The sequence below is a fragment of the Rana temporaria genome, chromosome 3 (assembly GCF_905171775.1).
Source record: "Rana temporaria chromosome 3, aRanTem1.1, whole genome shotgun sequence".
NCBI classification, from domain to species: Eukaryota; Metazoa; Chordata; class Amphibia; order Anura; family Ranidae; genus Rana; species Rana temporaria.
Window position 1 is genome coordinate 459058889 of NC_053491.1, and position 15445 is coordinate 459074333.

Here is a 15445-nt window from a genome sequence, read left to right on the forward strand (position 1 = left end):
GAATTCCCTCGGGGACAAAAAACGTTGGTTATCCCGACGGGATTCCTGGCAGGCTTGCCCTGAAAAGCCGCGTATACACACGGCCACACAAAAACCCAGCGTTCTTTTGAATAGCAAGAACGCGGTGACATCATCGACTACGACGAGCCGGTGTCTCATCACATTAGATTCTGTCGCCGCCATCTTGCTACACCCCACACTAACGTTGTATGCTACCGCGCATGCGTTGAAGTGTTATCGAGCATGCACGATTTTTCTACCCTGCAGGTAAGCATACAGACGACCGTTTTTCTCGGCAGGAAACACTCTGCCGGGAATCCCGACGGGAAAATAGAGAGCAGGTTCCTTTATTTTCCCTTCGGGATTCCCGGCTGTTTTCCTGACAGGGAGCATACATACGGCCGGGATTCCCGGCCAAATGCTCTCCTGGCAGTTTTCCTGCCGGGAAAATGGGTCGTGTGTACGAGGCTTATGATGCGTAGCTCTGACCAAGACAAATGTACCTTGCTATAAAATAACAATAAATTGCAGTTAGGTAATAATCTTTAGTCTCAAAGTGAAGATAAATGTGGTACAACTGTCATTGTTCTACCAACTTTGTTGAGAAGTTACGAGGCACAGGCCCGGACTGGCCATAGGGCAGACCGGGAATTTGCCCGGTGGGCCGGGCCGCTGCTCTGTGGCCTGTTGATGATCAGGCCGCACAGCGGGAGGTAAGCGGCGCCGGCGGCCTGGACAGGGTTATGCGGCCGTGCCTGTGTCATCTCCGGGCTCAGACGCATCTACATTAGCGGCTGAGCGGCAGAGCTGTGTGTCTCTCTCACACACAGCTCCGCCTATGAGGTCATGCTGCCAGTTCCGCTGTGTGCTCGGAGCCTCGGACACTGCTCCTCCTCTTCCCACCTTTCTACTCCTGTCTGCCACGCCCACACCCCCTGCGTCTGTCCCGCCCACACATCCCAGGGGGATGTGAAGAAACAAGGCTGCAGGCAGCCTTCTCCTGAGCCTCCATCCTGGGGTGAGTAAGATCACCTTCTCTCCACCATTGTATACATAAAATGCATTTAAGGGGGCTCAGTTTCGACTCTGATATAAGGGGCTCAGTGCGGACCCTGATGTAAGGGGGCTCAGTGCGGACTCTGATGTAAGGGGGCTCAGTGCGGACTCTGATGTAAGGGGGCTCAGTGCGGACTCTGATGTAAGGGGGCTCAGTGCGGACTCTGATGTAAGGGGGCTCAGTGCGGACTCTGATGTAAGGGGGCTCAGTGCGGACTCTGATGTAAGGGGGCTCAGTGCGGAATCTGATGTAAGGGGCTCAGTGCGGACTCTGATGTAAGGGGGCTCAGTGCGGAATCTGATGTAAGGGGCTCAGTGCGGACTCTGATGTAAGGGGGCTCAGTGCGGAATCTGATGTAAGGGGCTCAGTGCGGAATCTGATGTAAGGGGCTCAGTGCGGAATCTGATGTAAGGGGCTCAGTGCGGACTCTGATGTAAGGGGGCTCAGTGCGGACTCTGATTTAAGGGGGCTCAGTGCGGACTCTGATGTAAGGGGGTCAGTGCAGATTCTGATGTAAGGGGGTCAGTACGGACTCATTTAAGGAAGCAGGGGGTGGGAGGAGCTGGAGATCTGCATAGTGAGTAGAGAGTAAAGGGGGAGGGGGCATGATTGCAGGGACACTAATATAAAGGGGACTGCACTGTAATCATTTATATTTATATCACAATGTCCCTGCACATTGCAGCGTGAAGGACCGACACTGCCCCCTGCCCCCCCCCCCCCGGTCCCTGAAAAAATTGGCTACTTAGTCTAAAATGCCCGGGCCTATTTTTTGTCCCAGTGCGGGCCTGAAGAGGGATCATGATAATCAGACACCTCCCTTTCTTGTAAGCAAATATACTCGCCTGTGTATAAATATTTATTGTGAAATATCTTGAAAACTTTAGCCAACCAGCACCTTTTATCACCTGTTTTCTAAATCATCTAATTAAAATATGTAAGAATTAGCACATTTTATCTCGGAAATCGATCATTTCCTAAAATTTGTAGACGAGTGTTGCTATCGTTGTCTGTATCTCCACAATAAAAACAAAATATTCTCTATTCACCCCGTTGCCCATTGTAGGCACATTTTGAGATGTCCTTGCAACAGGAATATAGGTAAAGTCTGGCAGTGGGAACAATTGTTCAGCTGACAACTGTAGAGAGGGAGGATTTACCTCACTTAAGATTTTATGGTTGTGTCCTTGGGAAGGAAAAGGACAGGAAATCTCCGTAATGGGACACATTTTGCAATAAGGAAAAAAATAATAAAACCTGACAGGCCAATCCGTTCTCATAACCATAACCATTAATTAAAGTGGAGGTCCGCCAATTTGTTTTTTTTTAAAGTCAGCAGCTACGAATACTGCAGCTGCTGACTTTTGAAATAAGGGCACTGTCCAGCGCGCCGGCGATGTCGGCACCCGAGGCCGACCCGTCCCTCGGTCCTCGGATGCTGCCGCTGCCATCTTCAGTAACGGAATCAGGAAGTGAAGCCTTGCGGCTTCTCTTCCTGGTTCCCTAATGCGCATGTGCGACCTGCGCTGCACAATGCCACTGGTCCCTGCTGTCTTCTGGGACCTGTGTGTCTCCCAAAAGACATGGGGGGGGGGGTGCCGGTCGTGGCATAGACTGCGGCAGATAATACGGGGGTCTATGCCTGGAAGTGGGTGCAAATACCTGTCTTAGTCTTTTGCTCCCCCTTCCCCCTAGAAACGCTTTCCCTGACTTGTTTATTCCCCGACTTGTTCATTCCCCGACTTAGTTGGGGTAGGCGGTACACTTTGGTGGGGGTGGGTCAGCCACACCCTGTGACCTTTGACCTCTGGGATTTCGCCTTCTGACCTTTGACCTTTGGGGGAGGTCCCTGTTCCAATTCCTAGCCATATTCTTCAATAGGAAACCCTAACCCCGTCCCCTAACCCTAACCCCCTAACCCTGACCCTAATTTTTGTGTGGAGCTCCGCTTTAACTATTCCGTACTTTATCCAAAACTAAATGTAAAAGGTATGGCTTTAGATATACTTATATCATATATATGAATTCTAACTGGTGTTAAGAGCTGTATCACTTTTCAATTTACAGAGCAGACCTTTACCTCTGGGAGGTTGAAGCGCATATGGTGACAGAGGATATTATACTGCGTCCTGTTTGGGGAGTTGATGCCTTTCACCTGGTAATAGTTGAAGAAATGTGGGTAGTGGAACTGATACTTGATTGGCAAAGCAAAGAATAAGCCATTATTGTCCCCATATCGGTGCAGGAGGTTTAGTACGGTGCTTCCAGCTGTCTTGTGAGTCTTCAGGAACACAATGTGCCTCTTAGGCTGACAAGTCGGTGGAAGAGATGGAGGTATAGAAGATAAGGGATGTATGGTGGAGCTCTGAGAGGTCCTGAAAATAAAGAAAGTAAGGTCAATAATCATACTTATTGTACAAGGTCATTACTATGCAACTCTATTTATTAGGAAGTGTAACGATAAACTATATCCAAACCAAATGTTTTATTTAATTTAAATAGCCTAGGGAATTGTTAAAACCCTTGTCAGAGCAGCAGCATGCGAATATATCCTCTAACCTGCCCCACAGGTGCACATAACCTGGCTACAGCTATTCAGCCAGTTTGTATGCGGCCCTAGTAGGGTGACCACGTGTCCCGCATTGCCTGGGACAGTCCCGCATTTTGCAGGTCTGTCCCGGGCACCTTCATTCCAGGACAATACAGTGTCCCGGAATGAAACTGACACAGTTACCCCCGGGCCAATCTGATGCCCTCAAAAAAGGCCGCCACATCACCGCTTTACTCACTGACAGTACTTGTCCTGGCCAGGAAAGCCTGGAGGAGCAGAGCCCTGCCTCCTGCTTGTGATTGGAGAAATCATAAATTCCGCCTCTTGTGTCCAATCACTGTGCTGTGATTCGTTACAGCACAAGCTGATTTTTGGGAAGGGAGGGTGTCCCTGAATGGTAGTTTGGAAATGTGGTCACCCTAGGCCCTAGCACAGTGTACGGCTTCAGTGGCAGGGAGTACACAGCACTTGCAGCTCTCCAGGTGTGCTAAAGGGCCTGGAATTTTACCCTCAACATCTTTTCAGCTTCTCATTGTCCCTGCCTTAGTCTTGGAAACTTGGGCAAATTTTAACCGTAGGTGACATTTATCATGTAGTGCTCGAACTATACTGATGACCACCAGTAAGATTATAAGCTGCAACTGAACATTCAAATTAAAGTTTGAAACTGATTGGTGTTAAAGGGAGCATGGGACATTTCTCTTGCTCCTACTGATTTATATAAACTGTTGACCAAAAATATCCAGCAGAATTTCCCACAGTAACTGATCACATTTCTGTGTCATCTTGTAAAAGAATAAAAAAAGAAATATATTATATATATATATACATATATATATTATATACATATATATATATATATATATATATATATATATATATATATATATATATATTATATAATATTATATATATATCTATCTATCTATTATATATATATATAATATATATATATATATATATATATATATATGGAGAGGTAGAGCTACCCCAGTAGGGGCTACTGGTAATAACTTTTCTAAAAGTACAGATTCTGCCCACCACTGCAAGCACCAGTCTATTCACATTGGCTCCAATAACACAGTCTAGGGGCTGTTTTCAGTATTCATGACTTGAAGAAACATTAACAGGAGAAGGGTTTAGGGTCACAGGACAGAGGCGGCTCTTTCATTAGGCAAATTAGGCGGTCGCCTAAGGCCTCACACTCACAGGGGCCTGGCGGCCACCTAACTTACCCAATGCATTACCCCAGTTTTGAGGGAAAGGGGACCTTAACGCTGCTGTACCCGGGCAGCATTAAGGCCCCATTCACACCTAGGCGTTTTTACGCCTGAAGCGCACTGCTCACAAACGCCAGAGGGGAGAATTAACATTATTCCCTATGGTGACTGTTCACACCTGAACGCCCAAACGCCTGTCGCGCGAAGCTCAAACAAGTCCCGGACCTTTTTTTGTCGCGCGTATCGTGCGGTTTGGGCGTATTTGAGCGTTTTTTTCCCCATAGAAAGTAATGGGAAACGCGCGAATTGAGCGTATCGAGCGACAACGGGCGTTTGCTACAGGCGTTTCGTCGCTTTAATAAATAGAACATGAGAGAGAAGATCACCGCTCAAGGTAGGTCTATTGTAGGGTCGTTTCAAAAATATAGGACTCCAAGGGTGCAGGCAATGCACTAAGGCAAATATTGGTAAAAAGATGAGGGATGGACAGCCGCACTCCAAACCAAACAGGTTGTCTTTATTCAAATCAACAGCAAGAACACAGCAGATCACAGCAATAGGAACAGGAGAATACCGACGTTTCGCACTGGCTTCAGTGCTTATTCATGAATAAGCACTGAAGCCAGTGCGAAACGTCGGTATTCTCCTGTTCCTATTGCTGTGATCTGCTGTGTTCTTGCTGTTGATTTGAATAAAGACAACCTGTTTGGTTTGGAGTGCGGCTGTCCATCCCTCATCTTTTTACCAATAAATAGAACATGCAGAAGATTAAAAAAATCTACCAACATAGCAACAAGTGATGAAAAGATGATAATTTTTCCTATTGGCTAAAATAAAAAACGCCGAAGTACAAAAACGTCGCACGACGCTGTATGCAAACGCGCAAATACGCGCGACAAAACGCCAGAAAAAAACGCCCAAAAAAACGACCGAACGACCGACGCTCAGGTGTGAATGCAGCCTTAGAGCCCTGACTCAAGGAGCGGGGCTGCCAGCATCCCTAACAACCAGTGAATATCAGTGACACCAGCCCTTGTGAGGTCACTAGGTGACATCACCGGGTTCACTAGGTGACATCACTGGGTAAAACCCTCCCCTTAGTTATTAAAGAGCAGGATCTGGGGGCCACCTTGTAAAAGGGGGCTTCCAGATTCCAATAAGCCCCCTGCCGGCAGACCCCCACAACCAGTGGCCAGGGTTGTGGGGAAGAGGCTCTTGTCCTTGAATTATTTTTCCCATCATGGGGGTGAGAGTGGGGCCCCATGTTAAGTTTTGCCTAAGGCCTCACAAAGCCTAGAGCTGCCTCTGTAAAAACTCCAAAATGAATAATAGCAATAATGGAGGCACAAACTTCTCACTAATCTTTTTATAGCAATCTTTTCTGGAGGTAACAGGGAATGGCTAGTATATCTAGGACTATCAGAGCAACCCCAGTCAATGCAGTAACCTCTGGCGCTTAGATCCCTTCTAGCACAAGCACACCCAAAGTCTACAGCAAGGTCTTTACTCACAATGTCCTTGGAGCTGTCTGCCATCCAGCCTCTACAGGTAGATCCTCAGTGAGGGAGATAAAAAAAACCTCCTTCTCTAGACCCAGAACTTCAGAACAGTGCCTTCCAGCAAATTCTCCTTTAGCAGTCTTCCCTGGGTCCTTAGCCCAGCTCCTGCTGAGACCCAGACTACAATCTCCTGTTTCAGAAATCCTCCTAGAGGCAGTAGCCCCCAAGGAGGCTGGAACTCTCCTTGAAGAGGAAGGCATTCACTCAGAGCTACCCAAACACTTATCACCTACCCAGCCACGTTCTGGATGTCTCCTACCAGGGATTAGCTGGGGCAAGCGAAATATTCATACTGGTCATCTGCATGTCCCTGCCCTATATTCTGCTTCTCAGCCTTTTTGCCCTGTACACACGATCGGTTCATCCGATGAAAACGGACGGATGGATTTTTTCATCAGATATCTGATGAAGCTGACTTTCATCAGTGTTGCCTACACACCATCAGTTAAAAATCTATTCGTATCAGAATGCGGTGACGTAAAACACTACGACGTTCTGATAAAAATTAAGTTCAATGCTTCCGAGCATGCGTCGACTTGATTCTGAACATGCGTGGATTTTTAACCGATGGACTTGCCCACAGACGATCGTTTTTTTCTATCGGTTTTTTAACCATCAGATAATTTTAAAACAGGTTCTAAGTTTTTTCACCGATGGGAAAAAAAACGATGGGGCCCACACACGATCGGTTCGTCTGATGAAAATGGTCCATCAGACCGTTTTCATCAGATGAACCGATCATGTGTACGTGGCATTTGGCTAAGATCAAGTGAAGTATCTGTTCTTATCAGTTGCCAAGTGGAGGCGCTGTGCTACTATGCCGACCAGCGTGGAGGTTTGGGTGGTGGCTATGCAAATCCACTGGTGTAATGGTAACCCAGAAGGTTAGTATCGTCAGGAACCAAAACTGGGGTGCTTGGGGGGGCCAGGAGTAGGTTCTCTCTGAGAAAGTCAGAAGATTACTCCTGGTAGAGACGGGGCTGCACTGGTCTGGCCAAAGGCCGGGTCCCGAAAGAAGCCTGTGGAGTATGTGCCCCTGGAGTGGCAGTCTAGGGGGTCATAATCTCACTGTCACTGCACAATCATTTTTTTCACACCTGCCTCTTGAGCCTGGCCTTTTGGCTAGGACAAGAGGAATTTTTATTCCTGGCCAGAAGGCCGGCCATTGTATTTCACAATGGCACTTCATGCATTATTATCCACTTTCCCTTTCCCCACCTTTATGTTTGTTAATCGTGTTTGTCACTTTTTGTCATTTTTTTTGGTTGATGGGAGTCGTACACGTTTTGTTCACGTTTGACCAGTAGGGTGTTGGTCCTCGGCCTGCCCTGAATGTCTTGGAAGGGGTGGACATGGCCTTCTGGCTTGGTTTGCCCTCTCTATGGGGTCTCCCTTTGGGAAGATGAGAAGTACATATTATGAATCAAAAAAAAATGCATGGCACATCTCAAAAACAGAAAACACATTGAAGAAACAACCCAGGTGTTAGGTTACTAAGCCCTGGATAGGCTATGTACCATGGTCCGGGCCATGCACATTCAGGATACGGCTATTTCTGTGTCCATGAGACCAATCAGCATATGCGTTGTGCCATGGCTCTGAGATTAAGTTGTGCTTCAATTGTGTGTCCAGGGCCATTCCTGTGTCTGCCATTTCGGGAGCTGCGATGCGCTCTGCCTGCCCCCTTCTCGTCGCCCTTCCCTCCGCCCCCCTTTGAGGTGGGTGGCTGTGTGGTGGTTGGGTTGGCGCACACAGTGCATCGGTGCCATGCATCCCGCCCAGTGTGTGACGACATTCTTTGACGTCACGACGTTGAGTGTGAGTTTATCCATCTTAGCTGGTGCAGCTGGGAAACATGAGCGTCCTCCGTGGACAGGTTGTGTTGTCTGCGTCGGAAGCCCTTCCCAGCTTACGCCAACGTGCACGTGTGCAGTTGGCTATATCTGGCCTCCCCTGACACAGTTCTGCTGCCACAATGTGGAGAAGTCACATTCCAGTACAATACCTCATCCTCCTCCTTTTTGGGATTCGAGGACGCCACCACAAGGTTATCTTACTCCTTACCTTGACATTTGTTTTTTTTCCTCACTTACCATTTTTGGTGAATATATAGCATGACACAATGATATTGTATTTTTAGACTCCCGTGACAGACCAATCTTTTGGCCTTGGCTCCACACTTACCACACCTTATCGCATTGAGTCCATGTAAGTACCCAGGGTGGGCCCAATTGTCCCATCCTTGATGTGTTTGTTTATAGCCATATTAATTAATTATACCTCATTATATCTTGTAGATATCCCAGAGCATCCTCCACTGATGAGTGTTCTATACACGAAACGCGTCGGGCAACAGGGATGCAGATATATGTCCTTATTCAATCATCAATTCATATAACATCACTTCCCAACAATTATTGGTTTTACTGGTTTTTATGATATTTTATTCCCTTCACTATTGCTGCTCAGATGATACATGTACATACACTGCTCAAAAAATTAAAGGAACGCTTTAAAAACATATCAGATCTCAACGGGCAAAATTCTCATGCTGTATATCTACACTGATATGGACTGGGTAATGTGTTAGGAATGAAAGGATGGCACATAATTTGATGGAAATTAAAATTGATGGGGTAAGGACCTTCTACGGCTCTGTCCAGCTCTCCTAGAGTAACTGCCTGTCTCCTGGAATCTCCTCCATGCTCTTGAGACTGTGCTGGGAGACACGGCAAACCTTCTGGCAATGACTCGTATTGATGTGCCATCCTAGAGGAGTTGGACTGCCTGTGCAAACTTTATAGGGTCCAAGTATCACCTTGTGCTACCAGTAGTGATACTGACCCTAGCCAAATGCAAAACTAGTGAAAAACAGTCAGAAAAGATTAGTAGGGAAAATAAATGTCAGACACCTCCACCAGAAAAAAACATTCCTGTTTTGGAGGTCGTCTCATTGTTGCCCATCTAGTGCACCTGTTGTTAATTTCAATTAACGACCCCCTCTATATACACCCCTCCCCCTCTGTATACACCCTTCCCCCTCTCTAAACACCCCTCCCCCTCTGCTACTTAACTGACCAGATCAGGATTCCAGGAGTTCTGATTCAAACGTGTTCCTTTCATTTTTTCGAGCAGTGTATATAAACTCTTTGAATGTATTTACCAATCAATACAGATTACTATGTGGCGCCTAGTTGCTATATACTGTTTTACCCTTGATACCTATATTGCGTGGATGAAAAAGCCAGGAGGAAACTGGTTAGAGAGGCTACCAAGAGGCCTACAGCAACTCATTGTGTGCTTGTGACAACAATATCACATATTCTCCACACATGTGGCTTGTATGGGAGGGTTGCAAGGTACCCTGTCCCTACTTCCATTGGACCTCGCCACTGCGGGGTACGTCACAAGTCCGGCCCCCGTCCTCCTCCTTCCTCTGCTGCCGGGCCAGTAAGACATCAGAGCGCGCCTTGCGGCTTCACAGCCAGGTTCCCGTGATGGAAACATCGGCTGCGGTGCCGACATCGCTGGATTCCCTGACAGGTAAGTGTCCTAATTTTTTGAGGGAGAGGCCGGCACAACGCTTTACAGATTCTGAGGCTACATTGAAAAAGGTGTTATGGTCAGACTAAAATTTAGTTATTTGGCCTCAACACCAAACGATATGTCTGGCAGAAATCCAATACAGCTCACCATCTAAATAACACCTTTCCTACAGTAAAGCATGGGGGTGGTAATATACTGTTATATAGGTGTTTCTCTGCAGCAGGGACTGGAACACTCGATAGAAGGAAAAATGGATGAGGCAAAATACCGTAAAATTTTGGAGGACAATTAGCTGCCCTCTGCCTGAAAGTTATCAATGGGAAGAAGGTTTACCTTCCAACATGACAATGACCAAAAGCACACAGCAAAAATTAGCACACAGTGGTTGGTGGAGAAAAAGGTCTTGCATGGCCTAGTCAGAGCCCAGACTTAAACCCCATCTGTGGAATGACTTGAAAACTGCAGTCCACAAACGTTCCCATCAAATTTAACTGAACTTGAGCAGTTTAGCAAAGAAGAGTGGGCAAATATTGCAAAGTCTAGATGTGCAAAGTTAGTAGAAACATATCCCAACAGACTAAAGGCTGTAATTAAAGAAAAACGTGGTTCAACAAAATACTGACCCAATGGGGGGGGGGTAATCCTTTGTCCAACCTTTTTAAAAATATATATATATATTTTTTATCTGAAATTTCGGTGTTATAACTTTTACTTGGATGTTATCAGTTGCACTAAGTAAATACAGTCGGATAAAACAAAAACTGTCTTAATTTCAGGCTGAAAAGCAACACAATTTGATTATTTTAAAGGGGGGAGATTCTTTTCTATACCCCCTGTATATACAGCTCAAGATAAGATAGCAGCTCCAACAATTTACACATGTAGAGTTACCCCCTAGAGGGCCGCTTGGTTTTGGGTTCCCCTAATCCTGCACAGCCAGGCAGCACACACTTTCCAGCTTGCATTGACCGACAGAAAACCAATCCTTGGGCTTGTTTTTATGTGTTTTATTGAGGGAATACAAACTTGGATTGGGATAAGGGGTTTTGTATGGGATGCCCAAACTGAGTTCAACAATAATTTGGAGGACAGTTTCTCTATGTACAACTTGCAGCCAATTGAATCCTAGACTACTCATTACTCTGTAATGTCAGTCCTTAACCACTTGGTTACTGGCCCATAGTCAAATGACGTCCTGTTTTTAAAGATGGATATCTCAGTAACGGCAGCAGCTGCTGTCACAACTGAGGTATCCATCTTTAGTGCCGACGGTCCTGTACACGATAACGGCGATCTCCGCGGCGAATTCGCTGCGAGATCGCCGTTATCGGTGGCGGGAGAGGGGCCCCCCCCTCCCGCCGCTGTAACGCGCCCTCCGCCGCTTACCGGAGCCGTCGGTAGCGGCGGAGGGGATCGCGACCATCCGGCAGCTGAGCGGGGACGAGACTGAAGGAAAAATCTCCTTCGCCCGTCCCCATAGCTCTGCTGGGCGGAAGTGACGTCAAAACGTCAGTCCCGCCCAGCCTCTTAAAGAAACATTTTTTTTTTTTTGTCATTTGAAAAAATGACATTTCCAAATTTTTTTTTTTTTTTGCATTTAAGCCCAAATATGAGATCTGAGGTCTTTTTGACCCCAGATCTCATATTTAAGAGGACCTGTCATGCTTTTTTCTATTACAAGGGATGTTTACATTCCTTGTAATAGGAATAAAAGTGATAATTTTTTTTTTTTTTTTTCAGTGTTAAAAATTGTAAAATAACTAAAAATAAATGCGAAAAGCAAAAAAAAATTTTTTTAAAGCGCCCCGTCCCGACGAGCTCGCGCGTAGAAGCGAACGTATACGCGAGTAGTGCCGACATATGAAAACGGTATTCAAACCACACAAGTGAGGTATCGCCGCGATCGTTAGAGCGAGAGCAATAATTTTAGCCTTAGGCCTACTCTGTAACTCAAAAAATGCAACCTGTAGAATTTTTTAAACGTCGCCTATCAAGATTTTTAAGGGTAAAAGTTTGACGCCATGCCACGAGCGGGCGCAATTTTTAAGCGTGACATGTTGGGTATCATTTTACTCGGCGTAACATTATCTTTCACAATATATAAAAAAAATTGGGCCAAATTTATTGTTGTGTTATTTTTTTATTTAAAAAAGTGAACAGTATTGCAATGACTGCCATTTTATTCTCTATGGTGTTAGAAAAAAATATATATATAATGTTTGGGGGTTTTAAGTAATATTCTAGCAAAAAAAACTGTTTTAGTCTCGTAAACACTGAATCTGAAAAACAGGCTCGGTAACGAAGTGGTTAATGGATCAATAGCAAACACCTTCTTACAGGAGCTCTATGTCCCCTAAGTGGAAATAGCAAAGTCCCAACTGTATGTAGGAGCTCTATGTCCCCTCAGTAAAAAATAGCAAAGTCCCAACTGTATGCAGGAGCTCTATGTCCCCTTAGTGGAAATAGCAAAGTCCCAACTGTATGCAGGAGCTCTATGTCCCCTTAGTGGAAATAGCAAAGTATCAACTGTATGTAGGAGCTCAGTGTCCCCTCAGTAGAAAAAAACAGAATGCCAGCACACCTGACTTCCTTGCATAGATCCCTGAGCAAGGGGTTAAGGTAAGCACTGTCCTTCCTAAAGCCTAGCTAAATATTGCATCCAGCTGCCTTCTCCCTTTGTTGGCTCTGGGGGTGGTAGGTGGAGGTACTTACACTGTCCCTTGAAATCCTGCTGCTTGGCAAAGACTGCTGTTCAGGCCACCTGCTGTAGCACCTTGCATCAAGCAATGAATTCCATTATAGATACCTTTCAGGCTGTAATTGAGGGGGAATTAATAGAGCTTAAACAATGTAGCTCAACTACTCGACCAAGTAATATTTCTAGACAAGAAACACAGGCCCTACAGCAGTTAAAAGAGAATAAGGGGATAATTATAAAACAACCAGACAAAGGGGGGGGGGGGGCAGTGGTGGTGATGATGACCAAGGAACAATACAGGTCTGAAGCTATTAGACAACTTAGCACATACCGCATAGCACATGCCGCTTAACAAATACCGCCAGTTACCCAATAATCCTACAGAGGTCTTACAATTGATCCTTTTAAAACATCTACAGATGGGTAAAAATATGGGAGTCTTATCCTCTAAACCCGCTGAGTGTCTTTTTGTGGACAAACCGGTGGTGCCGGTCTTCCATCATTTCCCTAAAATTCATAAGGTAGAGTTCCCTTTGCAGGGATGACCAATTGTAGCTGGAATTGGCTCCTTATTAGAGCGTCTGGGAGAATGGGTAGATCGGCACCTTCAGCCTTTGGTACAAAGCACAGTTTTATCCCATAGCACATAAATTAAATGGGTGTCAACCTATGTATGTGCCACTCTGGATTTTAGGGCATTGTATTTCTTGATACCCCACAGGGCTGCATTACAAGCAGTTCAGTATCACCTTCGGCGTTATAGCTCTTATTTTCAAGAGTTACAAGCAATTTTGTCTATTGAGCGTTGAGTTTTTGATAACTCATAATTCTTTTTTGTTCGATGGTGTATACTATATGCAGCGCTGTGGGGCATCGATGGGTTCTAGATTTTCACCATCAATGGCAAATATTTACATGGGCTAGTGGGAGGAATGTTTTTTGTTCTCCCAACAATCGCTTTGCCAGAGAGATTGTTTGGTATGGTGGCTACATTGACGACCTTTTGTTGTTGTGGGATGGTGACACTGTAGGATTGAATCAGATCTGGGAGTATCTTATTAGCAATCAGTTATACCTACACTTTTCAATTGAAAACAACATTTCTAGCATTAACTTCCTAGACATCACAATGCAGGGCGATTCTACCACAGACAGTGTTTCAACATGCACTTACAGAGAATCATGCTCCATCAATACAACACTGTTTGCAACCAGTTGTCATCCATCCCACACCATCAATGCCATTTCCTATGGGGAATTTAGAAATAATTGTTCAACAGAATCAGCCTTTAAACAGGAATGCGGGGTTTCTCATCCAAACAATGCCGACCTTTTTTTAAAATGTATTTTTTTTTTTTTTTAGCTCTTAATATGAACTCAGGTGCCCCTAACCCCCACCTGTACAGGTTTAAGAGAGGGGGGCACAGAGGGTGGGGTGGGGATTTATTATATAAGTGTGTGTGTGTTTTTTTTTTCCGGGGTTTGTGTGTGTGGAATAGGGAAGGAAGGAAGGGTGGGATATAAAAAGGGGGGGGGGGGGAAGTCAATGCCGACCTACCTGGCTGGCATACCCAGGAACTATCCTTGTAATGCTAAAACTTGTAGATACTGTCATTTGAGTGTGCCAGGGAAAACTTTTCTTGCCACGGCTACAAATGAGGAGTTTAGTATAGAACAATATGTTAACTGTGGCATGAGTTTTGTAGTCTCAGTGTTTCTCAACTTTTTTTTAGTCAAGGCACCCTTTAAAATTATGGGCAATTTTTAGGCACCCTCCCAACTTATGGACAGTCTTGGGACACCCTCCCAAATTATGTACAATCTCGAGGCACCCTCCCAAATTATGGTAAATATCGAGGCACCCTCCCAACTTATGGACAGTCTCGAGGCACCCTCCCAAATTATGGATAGTCTCGAGACACCCTCCAAAAATTATGGAGAGTCTCCAGGCACCGTCCCAAATTATGGACAGTCTTGAGGCACCCGCCAAAATTATGGGCAGTCTGGAACCACTCTCCCAAATTATGGACAATCTAGAGGCACCCTCCCAAACTATGTACAGTCTCGAAGCCCCCTCCCAAATTATGGACAATCTCGAGGCACCCTCCCAAATTATGGACAACCTCGAGGCACCTTCTCAAATTATAGACAGTCTCAAGGCACCCTCCCAAATTATGGATAGTCTTGAGGCACCCTCCCAAATTATGGACAGTCTTGAGCCACCCTCCCAAATTATGGACAGTCTTGAGGCACCCTCCTAAATTATGGACAGTCTTGAGTTACCCTTTAAAATCATAAACAGTCTTGAGGCACCTCATCCTAAACTGTAAAAACTATTTTAATAATTTTACATAATGCAGCGACATCCACACATGTAAGACACCCAACATTAAAGGTGTAAGTTAGTACTGACAATGTTTCTCTTATTCCTCAGTTTTTCTACATCACTCAGCTAATGTGACTGACATCCTCCTTATCAACTCATGACGCCATTGGTCTTTAGGACACTGGAAGCTAGAAGGACATAATAGTGAACAATTAAAACCTGTGGCTTGGTGTAATTAAAAGGCAAGCTTCATCCACCCACCACTTTGTATACAATTTTTTGTAAATTTTTAGGCATTTTGCTATCTGGGGGACCTTTCCCCATTTTGCCATCAGGGTGACCTTTCCCCATTTAGTTTCAGAGCAATAGAACGACTGTCTCACTCACCTAGTGGAGTTGACAGGGAGAGACGCTTACTGGGAAGAGAGGCATGGTGGATTTTTCGACTGAACTCTAGATCACCTCAGGGGTTAAACCTGAGATGGGAT

At 45.4% G+C, this 15445-nt stretch overlaps 1 protein-coding gene across 2 annotated transcripts in view; it reads right to left on the reverse strand.

Moving 5' to 3' along the window:
* The window catches only part of LOC120933505 (galactose-3-O-sulfotransferase 4-like), a 47692-nt gene that overhangs the window by 12523 nt on the left and 19724 nt on the right, over nt 1-15445 (reverse strand). For both annotated transcript variants that reach the window (XM_040346744.1, XM_040346745.1), the window contains exon 3: nt 3138-3432. In XM_040346744.1, the coding sequence (XP_040202678.1) occupies nt 3138-3432 (295 nt within the window). The remainder of the gene's footprint in view (nt 1-3137; nt 3433-15445) is intronic.